This window comes from Dipteris shenzhenensis, chromosome 6, assembly GCF_047967505.1.
Source record: "Dipteris shenzhenensis isolate YYH24624 ecotype China chromosome 6, Dip_SZ_1.0, whole genome shotgun sequence".
Classification (NCBI taxonomy): Eukaryota; Viridiplantae; Streptophyta; class Polypodiopsida; order Gleicheniales; family Dipteridaceae; genus Dipteris; species Dipteris shenzhenensis.
Window position 1 is genome coordinate 22319907 of NC_141601.1, and position 22468 is coordinate 22342374.

The 22468-nt window shown below is 43.9% G+C and overlaps 1 protein-coding gene across 2 annotated transcripts; it reads left to right on the plus strand.

Annotated features, from left to right (window-relative positions):
* The first annotated feature begins 2067 nt into the window (after positions 1-2067).
* LOC147900930 (uncharacterized) lies at positions 2068-10033 on the plus strand. Of its 2 annotated transcripts, XM_087375495.1 has the most exons (2): positions 2437-2587; positions 2941-10033. In XM_087375495.1, exons 1-2 carry the CDS (start codon positions 2555-2557, stop codon positions 9385-9387), a joined length of 6480 nt encoding a protein of 2159 aa, XP_087231621.1. In that variant the 5' UTR covers positions 2437-2554; the 3' UTR covers positions 9388-10033. The 2 variants fall into 2 exon arrangements, with proteins under 2 accessions (XP_087231619.1, XP_087231621.1); XM_087375493.1 differs by having other exon boundaries at positions 2068-10033.
* The last annotated feature ends 12435 nt before the right edge of the window (positions 10034-22468 follow it).

The following is a 22468-nucleotide window of genomic DNA, read 5'->3' on the forward strand; positions in this document are numbered from 1 at the left end:
TCCTTGATCTTTTGTGAATCCTTTGTGGAAGGGGCATTGGATTGCATTTGAAAAAGAGGATTACAAAGGTGCATAGAAATATAAGAAAAGTGAGGGACATGAAGAACATGGGTTGTTTGTCAACGAAAAGGGTGCCTGAAACAGAGGATTACAAAGGTGCATGGAAACACGAGATCGTGGGCTGTTTGTCAGTGAAAAGGCCAAGAAGGATAGCATTGCCATGGAGGTTCCAAAATGGGTTGAGTTCAAAGGTAACACTTCTATTTTATAATATGATCTTTGGCTGACACTTTTACCATCTGTCTCGATTCTGTTGCCATCTCTCTCATAATATTAATACATATTTGTATGTTTTTGGTACACTGTATTGATAACTTTATTTGTCTTTTTTGCAGTGATCAATTCCATTTAAAATAGAAAAAATGAACCTATCGCTCGAGGGGACACACCTGACAATCCATGTAAGTGCGACATTATAAGTGAGAATTCTTTACACTATTTCTTAAGTGGTTAGCAAAATTTGGATTGTTTAGGGTAATCGTTTTTAATTTTCGAGTGTGAGTGTGGTTTGTTTGCATATGCTATTTGAACATGAAAAAATCCTCGATTTCATCTATGAGAACATTGTGGAATGTTTTCATTGTACTCTACTTTTGTGCATCCCACTTGTTCTTTTTCATTAAATGTTTTCATTAGTGAGTGTGCACTAGTCCTATCTACTTTGGGGTATTCCCAAAAGGGTTTGCTCAGATGACACATGGGATTTGAGTGTTATTGTACATGTATGGTTGCTCAATGAATGTGCCCATTCTTTTTCATGAGAGAGAGAGCGCTATTCCTATCTGCTTTGGGGTATTCCTGGAAGGGTTTGCTTAGATGGCACATGGGATTTAAGCGTTATTGTATATGTATAGTTCAGTGCACTTTTAAATACTCCTCATAAGCAGAAGCTAATGCTTTTGTGCACATATGCACTCTTGATTGGTCCAACTTACACTTGCCATAGAAATCCTCCATCTTTTTCTCTTCTCTCTCTCTTTCTCGCTCTTCTCTCCCTCAGCTTTTAATTCATCATCTCCCGACCGGAGTCCCCGTCCCCTTTTCTGCACACCATCTCCACTACACATCAAATACATCTTCGTTTTTGCTTTTTGCAGGCCTTATGAATGATTAGTTTCCTTTCTCCTCTCTAGAAATGCAATTGTCATTGTTGTTTTGGCTGCTATACTACTGCAATGGCCAGACCATCTGTGGTGATATGACTTGTACCTTTGAGCCCTCAACTTCACTGATTTCTTTGCATATGTTTTTGGCCTGCCATATGTGGAGGCTTAAGTGAAGTCGATGGGCATTGGAAAAGCTCATTGGCCTTGCAAGGGTCCTAAGGGATGACTTGGTTAGTGAGTTGCTAATCAGGGCCATAGTTTTGAAGTTAGTTCATTTGGTTAATTTGACCTTGCAAATTATGGTTAGTATAAGGTTTAAATGTGGGTTAGTAGAAGTTTAAGGGGTTCTAATGTGTTTAGGATTTAAGGTTTTTGTTTGCTTGTGGAGGTCCTAAATGCTTTTGCCTTTTATTTTAAAGCTTTTGTCTTTTGTTAGGTACTCCTCTCTAAAGATGGAGGCTCTCTTTGCCTCTACCACATTTATATTACTCTTGCCAAAACAGGCACATCCCCACTTTTATTTAATGGCCCATCCACCACACACACACACACACATACTGTACCTTTTCACCTCTTTTCTCTCCTCTCTTTCACTAATCTACCTTTCTTGATATTTTTTCACCCTTCACTTGGTTTTTCTCTTTTCCTTTCCTTCTAATTTACACCTATCACTTGCTTTTTCTCTTTTCCTCTCCTTCTAATTTACACCTATCGTTTCTTTTCACAAGTTATTCGAAATATTTATCTACTTACACTTAGACTTATAATGGCACTTCAAAAGGAAGGGCCATAGTGGGATCCTCACCTTGTTTTTTTATGGGATTCGTGCGGGCAATACTTTGGATTAGTGCCACTTCTTCCCTTGAAATCCTCTCTCTCTTTCATTGCTAATTTCTTCCTTTGAAATCCTCTCTCTAACTTTCTGCCCCCTTTTCCATGCTGCACATTCAATTCTTCTTTTTCGATCTCGGGCAGGCCTTATGAATGATTTTCATCATTCATCTTGTTATCTCCACCACTGTCATTTTCCTGACCTCTAGACTCGACAACCTTCAAAATCACTTTTTGGGTTGCTTTGGCTTCGAGAAATTCAGGCACTTTGGGTCCGATGAAGCGACAACATCCGCCAGACCACCCTCCCGATGCTACAGAAAATGACCGCAGAATAAGGGCTCGGCATGACGACCCCCAGTCTGGACCTGGACATCTGGATTTGAATGCTGCACCAAGGGGATTTGATTTAAATGCTCCAATTCTTGACGAACTCGAGTCTCTTGGTCAGTCCTCTTGGATGCCAGAACATGGCACAGATGATTCAAAGACGCAAAAGAACCATTCGCATTGTAGCAGTGAATTTCAAGTAGATATCGTAACAGAAGAACCTGGCAATGAAGAAAAAGATGAAAAAGTTTTGCCACAAGGTATGGAAATTAGTGTTGGGGAAGAAATTGGAACTTGGAGTTCCTCTAAGCAGGACAACAGTTCAACTATTCCATCCATTTTATCGCGCTCATTAGAACCTGCAACGGCACTTGGCATCAACGAGGATTTGGATATCATTTATTCCGTCTGGAATGCGTATGAACATAATGATCTGGTCACAATAGATGGCATTCTGGCTGAAGCTTGTGAAGAACTTGCAAAAAATCCTCTCAATCCTAGCAAATACCATTATTTAAGTTGTTTATATATTTCGAAAAAGCTGCCTGAGGTGTTCTCGTTGCAAAAAACTTTCAAGGTTTTATTAACGTTTTTTAGTTTGACAAACTCTCAGATTGTTGCAAAAAGACAAGTGGTGCTGCCTGTACTCGCATGTAAGCTGCTATTTAGAGCATTTGAGCCACTACCTCAGTGGCCTTTGGAATTTGTTAGAATCTATCTGGAAGATGCTATTGGTATTCGTGGTTGGGTGGACCATGATGGATGCAAGGAATTCGTTGCAAATTTATTGACTGCGTTCTCTGATTCACCTATGGAGCTCACCACTGATGACTCATGTCAACCTAAAGGGCAAGGATCTCCAGGAGAATCAGAAGGACAGACATTGAGAAAAGATGCAGGCATTGTGAACCACTCTGACATGGGCCCATTTCAAAACAGGTATCCAAGTGGTAAGATTAGGACAGTTATCCAAGGAGAATTTCTTCAAGCCGTACATGAACTCCTTGGATCACCATTTACAAAAGACAACCCACGGCAATTGATCAAGTTGTTGATGCAGGGTGTAGGCTATCAAGAAGTGAGGGTTCTAGGTTCTAGTATGCTTGAAAGCTGGCTGAATAATCCAGTTCACCTTCGTGCTGCAAAAGCTTTGCTTGATCGAATTCTAGAGCACTTGCATGGCGTAAGTGAAAATGACATCAACACGGTTGCTAACTTGTTAGCTCTTCGAGTACCCTCATCGCAGACTGCTGGCCAACTGAAATCCTTGCATGGAAATATCTATACTGAGATGATTACTCATCTGGTGCGCCATAGGTCAGAGTATGCAAGCCTTGCTTTGAAAACTTTTGTCATTGCAGAGATTAATAGTAAAAGCTTGTCTAATCTAAAGAGCATTGCAACTGTTCTGAAGGTCATGCCCTCAGCACCACCACCAGAACAAGAGCTCGCCTTCGTTTTGCAGGAGCAGGCTGTCCATGAGAACTCCAGATCCCAGCTTAGAGATTTTGTACGCAGGTTGATGAAGCATATGGGTCAGGATTTGAATGTTCAAGCTTTATGTCGGGGACTTCTGCAACCCTGGTCAGCTATGGCTGAGCAGGCTGAATCTTTGAAAGATGGATGGCTTACTGAGCTAGTTGATCTCGCCTGCCAGCTGCTTCTGTGTGGAATTGCACCCATGGCTTCTGATGAAAGCTTTGTTCAAACAATCAAAGCGTTGGCAAGGAGCACAACTGCAGCATCTGAGCCTTCTGCTTCTCACGAGAAGTTTCTGGTGTTGGAGAAATTCAGCATTGATATGGCTGCTTTTCAGACTGAGGCTATGGAATGGTGTACAGATGTTCTAGTGAAATACTTGCCTAGCTTGACAACAGCACGTTTTAAAAGTTTTGTACAAAAATTTCTTTTCCTGGAAGATCCTCAGACGTATTGTTTTAATGGTGATAGTTACAGTGACCTAGAATTAAGCTCCTTCCAGCTGTTGAGTTATTGTACTCGTGCATCAGAGGAGATTCTGGCACGGTTGATTCTAATGGGCATTTCTAGTGGGTTTCCTTTAACACAAGCTGAAGCACTTCAGATTATTGAGAGCTTGGTTTGGAGAGCAGCTGCACTGTGCAGACACATAAGTGGTGCACTTGAGGCTGAAAGCACTCAGCTTCCTATGGCCATTCTCAAGTTGGCATCACTTAATCTACCTGGTGTAGGTCAACAACCATCATTGCAACTTGTGTTTAAGGACCTTTACTGGAGAGCTTGTCTTGTTGTACTCTTAGTTGCTGTAAACAATGACAACAAATTAGGCAGATATGTATGGGAAAACATCCCTACAGTACGGTCTATGATGGAGGCTCTATTGTCGTGCACTAGAGGTTTTTTGCCAATCAGTTTTGATGAGGGAGAAAGGAAGGAAGCAGAGAGACAAGAGCTGGAGGCACAACAGCAAGATGCTAAAGCAGAGGAAGCAATAGCTGCATTTATGCTCGAAAAGAGACGACTTGAGGGTGTTGTTCAGAGAGAAGGTCTGCTTGATTCTTCTGCCATCTCTATACAAAGTAATGAGGAGTGGAAGGGAAATGTGATGTTTCTGAATCACACAAATATGTCAAGAAAGCCACCTCCATCTGTTATTAAAGAGCTTGATAGAGCCGAAGAGTTGTTTCAACTCGGTCAAACACTTAGGAAATGCAAAGATCCTGACTTCTTTGTGAAGGTCACCACATCACAGATGCTTCCACGTGCTTGGTTGTGGCTGAGGAAAGTCTTGGCTCAAGAACCAGAGCTGGTGACACGTTTACCTCTTTTGTGGCAGGTTGAGCTTTTGTATCTTTATGAAGGGTTTCATCCAACGAATCAATGTTATTATATGGATCTTTCACGTCTTCATGCAAGCCTAAACTTGGCCATTACTCAGGATAGTAACAAAGAGAATGAGATTGATACCATCATAGATTTTCTCTCCAAGAAGCTTGCTTCAACTCAATGTGCGGTACGTTCTCAAGCACGACGCTGTTTTGCTGGAATCTTGAATCCTTCATTTTTTCCTGCCATGAAAAAGGATACCCAGTCAGAGTCAACTCCAACAGTGGGTTATGCCTCCATCAAAAAAGAAGATTTACGATGGCTAGAAGTGTTCGATGTTATTCCAGGTTCAAAATTGATTGAGAAAATTTATCCTGCAATCTGCAAAGCAATCCAGCAAGAGACTTCCGTCGATGTGGTAATATCCTTCTTAGCATGTCTGAAAAAACATTTGCCACCACCGCCTTGTTCAATGTCACTTGCACAGTGTGTGGCCCTTTTGGCTATGCATAGGAGAATGCTGACAGCGGCCCTTTTACGAAAGAATTTTGTGTGCAGTACAGGCTTCATTGTCCCACCCCAAGAAGCTCATCAAACAATAGCTGATCTTTTTCTTGACATATTAAAGGAAGCATTAAAAGTTGGGAGTCTTCCTACAGAGCCAAACATAGATTTGCCAAGCGTAATCCTCATCTCTCCTTGCTATCAACAGGACAGGAAAGACTTCACCTTTTTGCAAATAAGCATTCAGAGAGTTATTGTGGATGCTGCCATACAGGTTCTGACGCTGCTTTCATTTGAAGCAAGTGAGTTATTTAAGGAATATGCTAGCTATGAAGAAATTATGCAGATATTATTTCCAGGCTTTGTAAGCCCTGCCCAGCATGAGCAAGCAAGGCAGTTCCGCATGGCATGGTTGGAGGTCACTTCTGGGAGTCAGCTGCCACTTTTGTCTGAAGAGCAGGCAAAAGCTCTTTCTCGCAGCAGGGATGCAAGGCTTGTCCAAGCAGGCCTTTTCGTACTTGACAATAGGGCCAAGATTGAACTTTGTACCAGTCTGGGCTTATCGTCTATGGCTACAGCAGTTTTGATTGAAGACCTTGCAGGGGCTGTAGACACCAGGATGAAGATTCAACTTGAACACAGGACGTACAAAAAAGATCTTAAATTGAAAGAGTCATTGTCTCTGTTAGCTTCTAATAGTAACAGAAAGGGATCTGAAGATCCACTATGCATCGTTAAACTCCCCCCTGACAAGTTTGCAGGGAAGAATTCCTCACCAACTGTTGGTTTCAAATCAGAAAATGAATTCACACAAAGTATATGTCGGAAAGACCAGGATCACAGAAAAATATTGCTCAATGGGATAGTGCGGCATCTGCTTCAATTGTTGCCAAATAGAAATTCTCTGTCCATGTATATGCAATTGCGGAAGTTTGTACAGGAAGTAAGCTTTTGTGGTGCAGCTGAAACTGTGTTGATGCAATCAGATCTTGAGCTTGAAAATGTAGACACAGTTCAAATCAACTGTTTGCAGGAATCTGTGATTTTGAGGTTACATTTGCCCATATTGGCTAGTTTAGGAGGTTGGAAGGCTGTTCTCCTGCATTTGTTGGACGTAAACTCAAAGTGTACTTCAGTTTTAAAATTCAAAAGTGCCTTAGATCTGATTTTCAAAAGCATTGAACCCTCAGAAAAGGGTGCCATTGGCTACAACTCATGTTCCATAGATCACAAGTTATCACATTCATTTACTCAGGCTGCCTGCCTCGTAAAAGAGCTGGACAATTTTTTATTGAAGCCTCTGCAGAAAAGAGATCCTGTGAATGAGAATGTTGAGACAATCATGAGAGAAAATGATTGCGGTGATATCAATGCCCAGACAGAAGGCAGTTCAAGAACATGGGATGCCCTTCCCCTTGAAAATGAGGAACTGGATTTGCACAAATACTTGCAGTCAAGGTTGTGTTCTGTTTGGAAGGATGCTTCTACAAATAGTGACTATAGAAATTTGACGAGAGAGTTGTCTGGATTCCTTAGACAATGTAGGTCAAACAATGGAAATCTTGGTATGCCTGAAGGGTCTATCGTAAACAGAAGTGGATTTAACAGGATCATTCAAAAAGCTGGACTGCATGGACAGTTTCTGGGGCTTCTAACATTCTTGGATGCTGATGTAATCTTAGAAGACCATCTAACACACCTTCTGGAAGTTAATGATATTTCTGAATTGAACATTTGCATCCCAGTAGAACACTTTTTCCCTGCAATGATACTTGAATGGTTTGCACATCATGCTTCTTGGGCTTACACCTCAAAGGTCTTCACACAAGTATTGGAGGCTACAGAAAGATGGCTATATAGGAAAAAGGGTCCATCCTTCCTTACAATTGGCAATCTAGAGGGGTTCAATGCAAAGGACATTTCAGAAAATTGTCTGCTTTTAAAGCAGATGCATACAGTTGGTGCTATACTGGAGTACATGTACACTGTTATAAACAATCCTCATACGCGTTTGGCTTACAATATGCATGACCGGCAGAACCTTTCGGATTCGAAGATCAATCTTACAGCATCCTTGCTCACACCTGCTCGGGCTCGCGTTATCTGCACACTTGGAATCATTCTATCGGCAGTAACTAGCATTATAGACAAGATGTGCTTAGAAGCTTTTTGGGTAACACATTCACAAGGAAGTGCAGAGACAATCAAGAAGTATTGCCTTAAATATGAGAAAGTGGTTGTGAAGGTTCTGATTTCAATCGCTAGTCATGATGCTTACATCATGAAGACAATTGTTCATGAGTTATGGGATTGGGATCAAAGTGTTGATAACAATCTTAGCAGTAATGTCTTTTTGAGAAATCCAGCCTTCAAAAATGCAGTCAAGCAAACAGCAAAGAAACTCTTGTGGAGGCTCTATATCACTTGGCCTTTATCAGTTGAGTCAGCATTGCAGTCTGCAACTTGCAGGGAATTATTCACAACTGACCTTTCAATGGGCATGGATATTTTTTTGGGGGAAGGTCTTTTGTTAGGGCAGGGAAGTTTGTTCAGGGCCATTGTCCATCAAACCTTGATTTCGATTTTTCATGAAAGTTCGAAAGAGATTGATGCAGCTTACAGATTCTGTAAAAATCTTGCAAGAAAGCATCCTGCTTTCCTCCTTTATAGCATTCCAATTTTAGCAGACTTGTTAAAGCAACTCTTACCATTGATTACAGCAGAAGACATTGACAGACGTAGCCACCTTGCACTTGCTCTATCCAGGGGAATCAGCCTTCTTGATGCACTTCGACCTCATATCTTTTGGTTGAGTAATCGCAACCAAAAGCTGTCTAATTTTCAAAATGACCAACAAATCTATTCTCCTCCAGGAGGCCTTTCACATCAGGGACCGCAGGCAGTTTCTAGGACTGGTTTGGAAGCTATAATGAGTGTCTATATGTGCTTCCTTCGGAGCATTGAAGCTCCAGATGCACCACAATTTGGAAGGGTAGTTGCACGATTGACTGACTTCTTGTGTCATTGTGTGGCCAGTGGAGGGCATTGTCGTGAATTTGTAGCAGCTTATCGTATTGATGTTTTAGAAAAAGCTGCAATGAAATTCAGCAAGATAAAAAAATTACCTTACTTGTTGAATTTAATAGACAGGTCCACGTCTGGAGACAGTGAGAAGGTGGATTTGCTGCCTGCACTGCCTCTTCAGCATGTGCAGACAGTTCGTGAGCAGCTGTTGCACTTTGTATACTTGCAAAAGGTTGAGATGCCAGTGGAAGAAGAGCTGACCGTGAGACGGAGCAGCATGGGAAGTTGGTATCATAAGTCTAGAAAGATGGATGATGATGCTGAGGATGTGGATCTGCTAGCCACACTTGCAGACCTAGACCAGGCATCAGCACGCCTGCCTGCAATTCTTCCAATGCTAGAGGATGTCTTGGTGGACTTAATACAGTCAAGAGACTCACATATCAGTGAACTTGTCTATGATCTTCTTGAGCGTCTACTTTTCGAGTGTCCCACGGAAAGCAATCCCAGTAAAGTCATAGAAGCATTATTGAAACAGTTGACATCTTCTAATGCTGGTCAGACCAGAATAGCTGTGAAGCAGGTCCCTCGATTTTTCTTTTCTTGCCCTGATATGCAAGAGGTGATTCTATCAGAGCTATTTCAAGTCAGCCAATGTGCCCCTGATCACTTACAGCAGTTGCTTCAGGTGCTTCTTTCCTTAAGTGAACCACTGACATCCTCATAATAAAGCTTTCCATATGAATGTGGTATTAATTAATGTATTTGTTCTATTTTCAAGTAGCAAATACAGGTAAGTTAATGTTACTGGACACTGCATTAACTCTGCACATCAATGAGCAAGCGGCATGACCTGTGCTACGCTTCATTATTGCTCGATAAGGAGCACTGTCTGGCTTTGGTACAAAGGCTACCATGGTGGAGGAGGAAGGGTAGATTCTGAATGGCTTTTGGCTCATCACATAAGAGCAGTGTCTACACTCCTTGTAGCACTCCAGTGGTGGATGGAAAGACTCCGGCTTTTATCTCGGTTCTAGAGGGTCTGAACATACTCTCCGTTATTGCTAGAGGGTCTGTGTTTGATGCAAAGCCTCCAGTGACGAGGGAGGGTTGGTTATCAAGATGGTCTCCCTCGCTTCTAGGAACATGTGGTGGACTTAATTATTACTCATAATTGAGCTATAGGATGAACTTGTTTTGATATTCACAACGAGAATACTTGCTATGGAGTTACTTTGGCATGTTAGCTGTGCATAGATTTCAAGTTTATAGTCACTCCTATTCCGTGATATCATTTTGTCATGTAATACATGGAAGAGGTCGGATGCATCTGTATGTAAACTGCAATACAAGGCATATATGCTTAAAGCTCCTTTTCGTACCTTAGATTTTCTTCCTGAAAACCACGTTTCAGAATGTACATTTCTTTCGATTCCCTGGCTTTCCGGGTACGCTCGACAAACACTACTAGTATTATTAGTATATGCTCCCATTTTTCCAGCTTTAAAAGAATTTTTTTCATGGAACTGCATCTGTTTCAACTTTCCACCTTAGTTTCAGAATTGAATATTGAAGACTACCACATAAATATGAAACTCAGAATAGTTGTAAACTTTCAAGTCATAACCGTTAGGACAGGTCATCAGCTATGATGTACATTGAGTGGTATGTTTCATAAAAGTGGACACATGCCAGCAACAGTTTTTTTGGCCCATGTTTTGTGAATCTTGACCTGATGACACAAAGAGCAATTTCGAACTTTGAAGGTTTGCCATTTCAGAACATTTGCTTGCAGCTCCAAAACAAGTTGTATATTATCTTTTGAGAGTTGATGTAACCAAAATTTCAATATGATCCAAAGTAATTTGTGGCTAAGTGTCTCCATTTAATTGGCTTCTTGGTAATGGATGTAGTTGTAGAGGCTATCTAAGGTCACGAATGGCTCCTTAAGATTGTATAGTCTTGGGGTGGCTCTTAAGATTGTACAATTTGACAATACAGTGTAGCAAAGAAGAGAGAGAGAGAGAGAGAGAGAGAGAGAGATTGTTCACTTGTTGGCAAACTATAAAACATGGCACAATTTAAACTAAAAGGAAGGAGCGTGGGAGCTATAATGCGAACCATGAATAATTTTCAATAATCAATGCATCCACGTTAATTAATTCAACAATTTTCAACAAACATTGTATTTTTAACAATTCAACATGGAGCACTATTCATCCTATCAGACGCTCTACACGGAGGAAAAAAATATTTATTCTCTATCCATACTCTACAATGAATATGCCTACTCTCTATTCAATTCACACATCCATAAACCAGTGTTGACTGAATGAATAGCATTTACTCTTGGTTCTATGTTCACCGTAAAGTCCTGGGATGAGGAGGTAGAAGCCTCACCCTCCTGCTTGAATGCTTTGCCTTTCTCTTTTACAGAATTGGTTTTGGCAATTCTGGCTAATAGAGTAGGGCATTTATGCCATGGATGCCTTGGCTTATGTTTCTTACATAGGTACTCTTAATTCACTCTTCTATGAACATTTTGTTTCTTCTCCATGGATCTAGTTTACACATAAGGGTTTCTAATGTTCCTTGAGACTCCTGTGAAGCACCATCCTCCCCTACTCTGTTTTTGGATATTTTTGCAAAATTTCATATATGGGGTTTCTTGTCATTGGTATCCTTGTAATGAAACTAATTCATTACCACTTTCTCTCATAGGTGTACAATTAGGGATGTTTAAATATTGAGAATGATCGAGATCATCATTCTAGTCTACTTGAGCTACAAAATAGCCACACACACAAACAAGTATAGGCTTTAGAAAGTCCAATCACTTTTAATGTGGTTTTCTTCTTTTGAGATGATGATTTGTCCTCAAACATATTAGATTTTTCCTTCCCTTAAGAAATACTTCTTTTTAGAGTGATTATTTTTCTCATAGATCCCATAAGGCTTTATACGAGAATAGTCTTGTTCTAGATGATTGCCCTTTCCATAATGATTACAAGTTTAGTACTATTGCATAGGCTTGTTTGGTTCCAATCCATTCTAACTTGTTCTATCTTTTTGTCCTTCTTTCTTTACTCCTTTTATATGGAGATGATGATTCCCTCCAAGGTAGAATTTGGAGGTTCTTTGTATCAAAGATGTAAATTCATCTTATCGTCAGCTAAAATGCATCATGGGTGAATGCAAGACATGTGGGCCATCCAAGAAACTCCCATATGTCCATGTGAAGGGGTTGGTACACCAAAACTTCCCATGGTAAGATTCAGAGGTTCTTTGTCTGAAAGATGTAAATTCATCTTATTATCATCATGGTGAATGCAATACATGTTGGACATCCAAGAAACTTCCCATGTGTCCACTTAAAGGAATTGGTACACCATAACTTACAAATGTGCAGTTGTTCGAGGATGTGGTTTAAACCACCAAAATAAGACATGGTAAAGAAGATGAAGACATTATCTTGCAAAGAGGTATTGGTGGACTAGTTATAGAAGATGCTAAAGACCCACGCTAAGGACTTCATCAAGCATAATTTTATATATAAATTGCAAGCTCATCAGTTCAAAGAATGCTTAGGAATCTGTATTGAGATAGCAATGTTAGCACCAACACATCTATACTAGTCATTTGCCCACATGATCCCCCTTGACTAACTCCTGACAAAGGTGAGCATGTATGAAAAGATGAGCCATGACCACAATCACACCAAGGATAAGGCAAAATGTTAGGAGGAACACTACCAAGATGAAAGGTCGGTGATAATGCAAAAGATCTCAAATTTTTTGATCCCAACAACACAAACCATGCCCACATATTTCGCCAATCTCCTCTACCTAGTCAAGCACTCACAAGGTGAGCTCAATGCGGCTACACCTTATAGGAGTCGATAGAGGCACATTGAGAAATGGAAAAGAAGCTAAGAAACACATAGAATATATTTTCCCACTTGGACATCATAGACCCAAAGGTGGTGCATATCATTGAATAGTGGAAGGAGTAGTGGCCAACGGTAGGCATCAATACAATATGCCCTTGGCCACCCAAGGTGACCTCCGTGGACCTAGAACTAATTACCCCCTACATCCTCGATGGCCCTAATGCAGCACGTGATTGAACCACAAATCAATCAGATCAATGAGGGATAGCATTAGCACTTGCTCTATCTTGTCAACACCAAGCCCAACAACATAGCAAAGGGGAACTCTAGGGCTTAGAGCCGAGACAGGCATCAAGACCACTCTATGCATGGTCATTTAGACCCCCAAGATTTGAAGCATGACTAGTTCTTTCCATCCCCTTTCTAGAGTATCCTTTGGGGTTCAAACTATGAGCACTCTGCTAGAGATAAGTTTGGGCAAGTGTTGTACCCTAGCATCCTTGAGGACACTTGGACATGGCCAAGATGGCAACCAAGTGGTAGGGTAAGTGAGCCAATGTGATGGTTAGGCAATGGTGGTGGCGCAAGTCATGAATGCGAAGTATAGACATGAGTGCTTTTGGGTTGATCTAGAACTCGCAAAAGTGTTCCATACTAACAATTCTACTGCTTTCATCCCTCAAAAATAGAGAAGCATCTAATAGAAAACTCGAAAACATTCTGCAATACTGCACCATATCTTGAATGTCATAACAATACTATAGATTGCATAAAATATATGTTGAGAAACCATCTCAACATCATGTGTTTGATATTGTGAATATCACTAACACATTAGAGTGCTATATAGGAAAGGGCTACATGCCCTAACCCTAACCCTAACCCTAAAAGGATTTGTCTATATTCTACGTTTTCGACTAAATCTAGTATACAGTTAGTCATTTGTGGAATGCTTCTAGCTGTGCCCTCTCTCCTCATCTCCACTCTTCTTCTCTCCCCTCTTCATATTTTGTCATGGTATCAGAGCATCCATGTCTTCCGTTGAGACATGGTGATTCTTGTGTGTGAGAGATTGAAAGATCGAGAGCTTCCATTGAGAGAAAAATTCCATCCATTCTTTGAGAGATATATCCTTCTCCGTTTCTCGAGTGATTCATTGAGAGTTTCTTTATGAGGTATCTCTATTGAATGAGAAAGAGATCTACTTCGTGAGAGTTGCTCATTAGTTAGCGAGTTTTTGAGGAAACCATTCTCTTGAGAGATTTCTATTGTGTGTGAAAGAGACACTTAGGCTGAGTCATTACAAGATAGGAAGAGACTTGCTATCCTCTTTTAGCAGGTTAGCTTGACTCAAGCAACAAGGCACTATCTACGTGGCTCTTTGTGCACTAAGAGCCTACTCTTTAGTGGGCAACAACAAAGCCAAAGAGAGGCAGGCAACTCGGCTGCTCCTCCAGCGATCTTCATCTCCATCGACCTTTTTCTCACAAAGCGCAATAGCTTCTTACTAGAAGCACCTCCCAGGAAATAGTATGCAGAACAGGAGTGCCCTGGGACTGCAGCACTGCAACACCTACTTTGTAAACGACTCCTACAACCCACCTTCATCGAAGCTACCCTATACTTCCACATCACCCAGCCACCGAGACACCTTCCGAGTAGCAATGGCCTCCATCTAGTAGTTGCAGCGGCCTCCATCAACGTACTAGTAGCAGCAACGGGCTCCTTTAAGGTCCTACGGCTCTATAATGAATAGACATGCAAGGCAACTCTAGCCCTATCTGCATACAGCCCCACAGTGCTCTAGCCATGAAGAAGACCAGCAGACGATGGACCACCGCCTCCTGACTCTGCACACAGGCTGCAACATCCCTTTTGCAGTGTATAGCACCCGCCCAACAGCCGCTCCATCAGCTACAACGCCACAACCTTGACTCATAGCTCTAAATGGCACCCCACAATGGACGGCAGCTACGACAGGTGACCAACTGCATCTCCATCGATGGGGTACATGAGGAGCTCCTACAACAAATTTTCCTGTGCTCTACAAGTCAGTCATGAGCCACCAGCACACGATGGAGAGTAGACTTTGTCACACCATAAGTACAATGCCTACGACAAAATCTGAGAAGATTCTATCAGCATCTTCTCATAATCCTGCCATAACACTAAGGTATCCTCTAGGCGACATGTGGCAACCTTATCCATAGGTCCACATCATCAAGAGGCCCCTATTCAGCCATGTCATCACCTGATCTCTTGCCACATCAGCACTACCATTGATTGACATGTGGCAAACCAATCTGCCACATCACCTTATCTAGTGACACATGGCATCCCACTAGCCCTTTAAGTGCCACATCAACCCTAGTGCCATGTCATCACGAACTACCATGTCAACACTAACTACCATGTCATCCTTTGACCAAGTACCACATCATTACCACCTCAATAGAGCCACATCATCACTACCAGGTGGCACTGGTCTTGCCAAGCACACTAGTCGCTTCATAGGCACTCCATTGAAGGGAGGGCCAACCCTTTTCCTTTTCAGCACTCTCCCTCACTTTACAACCATGGGCTCTTGAGCTCATAGGGCACCAAGGCATATTGCTATTCTTACCAGCGGAAATAGCGCTTGTGTTATCCATATTAAAGTGCTTGGGACAAACCTAGTATTAGGAGGTGATCCTAACTGGTTCCCAAATAGCGCTTGTGTTAGCCTCGCCACTCCTAGGCTCGGGTGATTTGGTGCTCAAACTCCTTGAGCACCCTCATACCTTCACCTATTTGTGGTCATGCATGATGCATGAGAATCAAACTTAGAGTGGCAAGACTCAGCTTCCTCAAGACACTCAAGGGTAACCCTGTCTCGAGATGATATTTGGGGAACAAACTCCCTGAGTTTGAGCTATCTTCTTTCATGGCTAATTCCGTTGGCGTCACTATTTCCTGTGGATGTGGAGCTAGAAAGTGCAAGGCGCATGCACTCTTCGTGGCTCAGAAGTGTGCATCTCCTTATTCCAACACCTCCTTGTTCCAAGCGGGGGCAGCTGGAACATATAACCTATGCATGTTGCCCGGAATCTTTGGACTTTTGGGCGGTCCAGCTGCCTGGATGTGAGGCAAGTGAGATACGAGCGGTACTTCCAAAAATGGGTGGCATGCATATCCTTGTAAGTGCGGAGGTGATGCCCATGGAGGTTGCAGACGCGTAGGTAGAGGCGGAGGTCCTAGAACTGAGATGGACCAATGTCGAGGTTGAAGACAATCTGGTTGGTCAGATTGTGAATGTAGTCATTGATGGGGCGACTATGGGCGGGAAGATCACAGAGGAGTAAGAGGATGAGGCGATTGAAGTGGACGGCGGTGACAATGGCCAGATTTGGGATGGAGCGGTAGATGTCGTTGAATGACTGGAGGTGAAAGCAAAAACCTTCCTGCGTTATTTCCTTTGGGAAGTTGTACTTTGGAAAATTGTACAACACATTGGGATCATGTTGCTGGAGAGCTCGAAAGGTGGCCCAAGTTCAATGTCGTTCCATGGGCATGTAGAGTGTGTGTACTCGACGATCGATGGGCGCGTTGCAGTAGTAGCGCCAAAATTGCTCCAGCTTCAAAAATGGGAGCCACCAATTGGGCTGTAGACCAGCATCGGCATCAGTCGCAGGGATGGGGGCGTCAGGTGCGAGGTTGTATCCTCCTCTTGTGCACTTGGAATGCACTTGCCGCCAGTCGTCGAATGACTGCGTTATGAACTGTGTGAGAGGGAGCACCTCTAGAGTTTTGTAGAGATGGAGGTTGGAGGCCTCGAGCTAGCGCTTCCAATGGTGCATGAACACACTATCTATCAACTCTTGGAAGGACTGCAAGTCTGGATGCCAATGAATATCTTCAGAAGAGGACCTTGGCGGGGATGGCAGAGCTTTGTCATTAGCCAGCGGCATTGGCTCTGCTGTCTCTAGGAGGCCTGGAGGAGTTGGGGCATCAGTGCTTCGTACAAAATGTGCTGCTTTGAGCAGTGTGTTGAATGCCTCATCAGGGAGGCCGCCGGAGCATTGGTAGCTTGTTGGGTGGGTTGGGGGGGATCTAGTGGAGGTGGTAATGGAATATCTGCAAGGGGGGCGGTGGCATGAAAGAGGGTGATTTCATTTTGTTCTTTGTCCTCGGTTATTTCTTTAGGGTATGCTACGTGAATTGTTTCAAAATTGCTCACCAAGGACTCAAGTGAGTCTTGGAGAGCTTGTAGCACCCGATTAAAGAGTATTATTATTCCAAGGGAATGGTAGGTGGTGGTCTGGTGGGCCGCAAGGTGTCCTTGAGCTTGGACTACGGAGATTTGACCGTATGTCTACATCCAAGTTATGTCTGCGTGGAGACTTTCTGGAGTATAGATCCATGGTGTGAGTTCCTCGGGTTTTACGAGTTGCATCACTTCATCGTCTACAAGATAATTAAGGGACTCAATGATGACCTTGAAAATTGAGAAGAATGGGATGGGAGGATAGGGTTTGGAGATCGGAGGGGCAAAGAAGACATAGGGAGGTGGGCTGAAGGTCAAGAGAAAAGTACAACATGGCTAAGATGGGGTGGCAATGGTTGGGATTACGACAGAGGATGGTTTGAAGGGCGTTGGGCAGTAGTGGAGTAGTGAGGTCTAGGTGGAAGGTGAGGTTTTGTGGAGGCTATAGCCATATGACGTCAGAACTGTTGTCACGTGCTGACGTCATGGAGATGAACCTCTTTGAAACCATGGCACAACTGCCACAAGTCACCCACACGATCCTACAAAGGAGGTAGCAACAAGCCTCACAACTCTCTTCCAACCTCATCCAAGCCCATCTCTCAGCACAAGAAAGCCAGTTGACCATGGTCGCAGCGCAAGCAACTGGCCAGGCCACACTACATCAAGCCGAAGAGTACCGGTCTAATGTGGAAGAGCTCGAGCTCACTCTGACGAAAGTCAAAGATGACCTCGCCACCAGCGAATCCCTAGTCCAGACATTTATGGAACAGGCAGAATCAGCCCTACGCACAATGTTGGAGCAGCAAGCACAAGCAGAGCCACTGGTACGCCCGCACCTAGGACACCCACGACAAACAGATCTGCTCCCTACAGGATCTCTTGGCACAAGAGAGGAGCCTCATGGTCTCCCTCCAAGAAGAGATCAAAAGACAGTGTGCCACGGGCCACTTGGAAGAGTGGGCGTTGGAAGACCGTGAGCAATAGGAGTTCACGATGTATCGAGAGGTGTCTGCATAGTTAGCCACGCATACACTTGCACCACGCACCATCACCCAAACCCTCCAAATGCACTCCGTTGTCTCTTCCTGCTCGGTCTATACTGGACTGATGGCGGATTTCTCAATGAGTCCGAAGCCGATGGGCAGATGTTGACTTTTGAGGTAATAGAGGAGTGACATGTACAACATGGGGTTGCCGATGACGTCTCCGTGGGTGTTGAGAGCATCCCTTATCTAGGTGCAATAGTAGTCAACCTAGTTCGTCTTCTGCATGTTCACCATTCACAGTAAGATATTGGGCACCACGGATTGATGATGATCCGTGTGCTTCATTTGGGTGAGCCATTGCAGGGCTCTTGCCGGGCGTTCTACCTCGGGCTTTAGATGGTGTTGAACTGGATGCGGCCTCTGCACTTATGGCGATCGTAGGGACATACCGTCTTTAGGGAGTTGAGGCTCTTCTTTTGCTTGGAATATTTCTCTGCCACCATTGGTAGGTTGAATAATGCCTGCACCATGTCTTGATTGATTTGGGAGTGGTGGGGGTTGCCTGCTGCATCTCTCAAGACATCGATATTGGTGTTGTTGTCATATGTCTTGAGGAATTCTGCCAGCAACTTCATGTCCAGGTGGCAAGGGAAGTGGTCTGCTACTCTTTGCAAGCTTGAAAAGTTAAGGGCTTCCATGATTGTCAGGTCCTAGAGAGCAGGGTACGCTACTGCGGTGTGGTAGTGGAGAGTGTAGTCCTGACCGAGTGGATCATGCAAGCATTTAGCTCTTGGAGCCATGCTTCTCCCAATGGCAAGTGTGCTTATGAATGCACAATCTTGTATTCGCCCACGGTGGGCATCGGGGTGCACTTTTGTGTTTTCGTGGGGGTTGTGCTTGCTGTGGTTGGCTCTTCCTGAGTTGCTTGTTTGGTGGAGGTTTCTTCGTGTTGTAAGTCCTCCAAGGGTATTTCGTCCAGCATTCGAATTGTGGCCAAAGGAGTGATCTGGGAATTTGAGGGACCCATGGCCTCTGGAATAGGGCGAGATGTGACTCAAATTCGAAAAAGTCATGTTTGGACTCCATGGCAAATAGAAGTGGAAGTTGTGTGACGAGGGAATCACGGGATGAGGAAGAACAGAAGGACATCAATTTGCTGGTGGGGATGGAGAAGAAGTGGGTAGGAAACTGTTAGAATTCTGGATAAATTTTGATAAAGTTTGGCTGCAACAGCTATGGCCGACGACCCTACAGGGTAGGCCTGCTTTTATAGATTTCTATCCCCTCGACTGGCGGGATACTGGTATGGCGACGGTCGGTGCTGAATTTGATGGCAACGGTCGGTGTGAAGTCTGTTAGGCCACGGTCGCAGGCCACGATCAGCACAGTACCCAAATGGTGACAGGGCGGTGTTGTGTTGGATGGCGATGACCTGACGGGGATCATGATCATGATGGTCAGCGGTGAAAGCTTCGACAATGATCGGTGGTGAACTCTTCAGCGATGATTGCAAGGCGAAAGCTTTAGCGACAGTTGGTGGTGAACTCTTCAGCAATGGTCAGTGAGAAGCCTGTTAGGCCGTAGCCGGTGCGGTACCCAAATGGTGATGGGGTGGTGTTGTGTTGGATGGTGACAACCCGACGGGGATCGTGATCACGACAATCAATGATGAAAGCTTTGACGATGGTCGGTGGTGAACTCTTCAGTGACGGTCGACGACAAAAGCTTTGGTGATGGTCGGTGGTGAACTCTTCAACGACGGTCGGTGGTGAACTCTTAAGCGACAATCGGTGCTGTAGTCACTGTGGAAAAATAAGAAAAAAAAAAGAGAGAAGGAAGGGGGAGTGGGGTGGGTGAAATGTGGGTGGAGCGGAGTGCACTTGTGTTGTGCGACGTGATAAGGAGGTCAGTGTGTGAGAACATGAGCCCTTATAAAAAATGCAAGAGCAGACCCTAGTCACCTAGTGTTGACCATGTGTGCACGTGCGGTGTGCTCAACAGGGACTAGTGTGCTGCTGGTGTGTCAGGTGAGATGCCTACCGTACTAACTCACCTAGACCTAGATGTGATGATCATGATGAATGCAGTGGAGGCAGACATCGTATTGTAGCATAGCGAATAAGGAGCCATGTAGAGTATGTGTCTAGTTTATTCTTTACCTGGGATGCCAAAGACACCTTTGTGTCGAACCTTGCTATTGGCTGTTGCGGGCTCCGACATCAAGTAGTCGTCCCCAAGGCAAGGTTCTTGTGTAACTCTTTGTGGGATGGAATGCAAAACCTGAGGGGTCCCTCGACTGGTGGTGGCGATGCTTGTGTTGAGTTGAACCGCCCGTGGCACCATTGCATATTCGGTACCTTAAGGCTAGCCTCCTGTCTGGATCGTTGGCAGGTTCTTGTGGTGTTGGACCCTACGAGGACACAGGTTCTTGTGGTGCTGCCTTTGTCGCTTTTGGGGTTTGCAATGCCTTCTTTTGGATCCACGCAACTTTGTTGCCTTGACCACCTGAGCTATTGGTGATGCAAGCTTACATTTGGTGTTGCGGACACTGTATAGGAGTGCCAAGTCTCCTTCTGCCAGGTCCTTGTTCTTGAAGTTTCGCTCAAACCATTTTTTACATCAGGCCTTTTCTTCTCGAAGAGCATAAGCTGCTCGCAACCTTGTCTCCTCTAGCTTTTCGAGGTCAAGTAGCCTTTCGACTACCGCCTTTAGTGAGTCTTTCCCTTACGTCATTAAGACGGAGGCTATGCACTACATACTCCATTGGCATTACTGCCTCTAATCCAAAGGCTAACTTGAAGGGGGTACAATGTGTTGCCACGTTGTAGGAGGTCCTGTAGGCCCATAACGCTACTATGAGCTTATGCGCCCAGTCGGTACAACTGGCGTCTATCATATATGTGATAATCTTACAACAAGTTTTGTTGGAGCTTTTGGCCAAGCCATTTGCTCTGGGGTAATATGGCGTTGACTTCCTATGAATGATCACAAACTCACTTGTCAGGATTGCTATGGTTTCATTGAGGAAGTGGGTTCCTTGGTCACTGTGACTAACTCCAACGGGCATCCAAAACCGCGTGATGACTTGTTCATGTAAGAACTTAGCAGTGGATCTTGCATTAGCCTTTACCGTAGCCCTTCCTTCTACCCACTTGGTGAAGTAGTCGGTGGCTAGGATGACATATCCTGGTCCCCTTAGCGGCTGGGCTTATGGGACCAATGAAATCGATGCCCCACTTCTCGAAGGGTTGGTCAACCCTAGGATCTCGGTCAAGGGCATCATGTCTGCCCGGTGTGGGATTTGTATGTGCTAGTAGGGGTCACATCATTTGACGAATTAGGTCACATCCCCAAAGAGAGTTGGCCACTAGAGACCAGCTTGCAGCACTTTACGTGCGGTAACCTCAACAGGGCAAAATGACCTCCTGTGATTCCTGAGTGGGCTTCTTCAAGCACCTCAATGTATTCGTGTTCGCATATGCACCTTTGCAGCATGCCATCCTTACCCATGCGGTAGAGTTGGTGGCTTGCTATTACCTGATATGGCATTGCATCCTTAATGAGTTTACGGGCTCTATCCTTCTTAAGGTCTTGGCTTAGGGGTAGCTTGTTGGCCAAGTAGTGGCCGATTTTGGCAGCCCATTCTGGAATGACATTGCGGAAGAAGAGGAAAGCATTGGTGAGATCATCTTCTACTCCTATTGGAGCTTCGCTAGGGATCCTTGATAGGTGGTCAGCTAAAACATGGGTTTTGCCCTTGCGCACAGCGACTGTAAAGTCGAATTCTAGTAGGATCAGCATCCACCTAGTGATGTGTCCAGTCATGCAGGGTTTGTTGACCAAGTACAATAGTGCTTGATGAAGAAGACAAACTTGTTAGCTAACAAGTAGTGCCTGAATTTCTTGACTGCATAGACCATGGCACGACCCTCTCTCTCAGTGGTGGTGTTAACTTCGGCCCCATTTAATTGACGACTTGCAAAGTATACTAGGTAATCCAAATTATGCTCCCCAGGCTGAGCTAACAGACATCCAATGGCGAAGTTAGAGGCATCAATGTGGACATGGAATATTAAAGTCTAGTCAGGAGACCTTAGTACTGGGGCGGTGGCTAGAGCTAGCTTGAGAGTTTCAAAGGATGTTAGGCATTCTTCGGTCCACTCAAAGGATACTAGCAGTTTGTATAACGGGCAGGCTATGTTGGTGTAGAACAAAATAAACTTTCGATAATATCCTGTATGGCTAGTAAATCATTGGACTTCCTTAGTGTTGGTGGGAGGCGGTAACTCCAAGATTAGTTTGATTTTATTGTGGTCCATAGAGATTCCATTCCGGGACACTATGTGGTCCAAGATGACACCATGTTTGACCCAAAACTGACACTTAAGGGGGTTGAGAGATATGCGGTATAAGCAGCACTTCTTGAGGATGAGCCTGAGATACTTCAGGTGGTCATCCCATTTCGAGTTCACGCAAATATCGTCCAAGAAGACTTCCACAAAGTTCCTTAGGTATTCTTTGAACACGTGATCATCATATGTTGAAAGGTAGCTAGGGCATTGGTTAGACCAAAGATCATAACCCTAGCTGCATATACTCCCCATTCGGTTGCAAAGGCGGTCTTATGTTGATCTTAGGGGGCAATTGAGACTTGGTTGTAACTCAAAAATCCATCTAGGAAGCTATA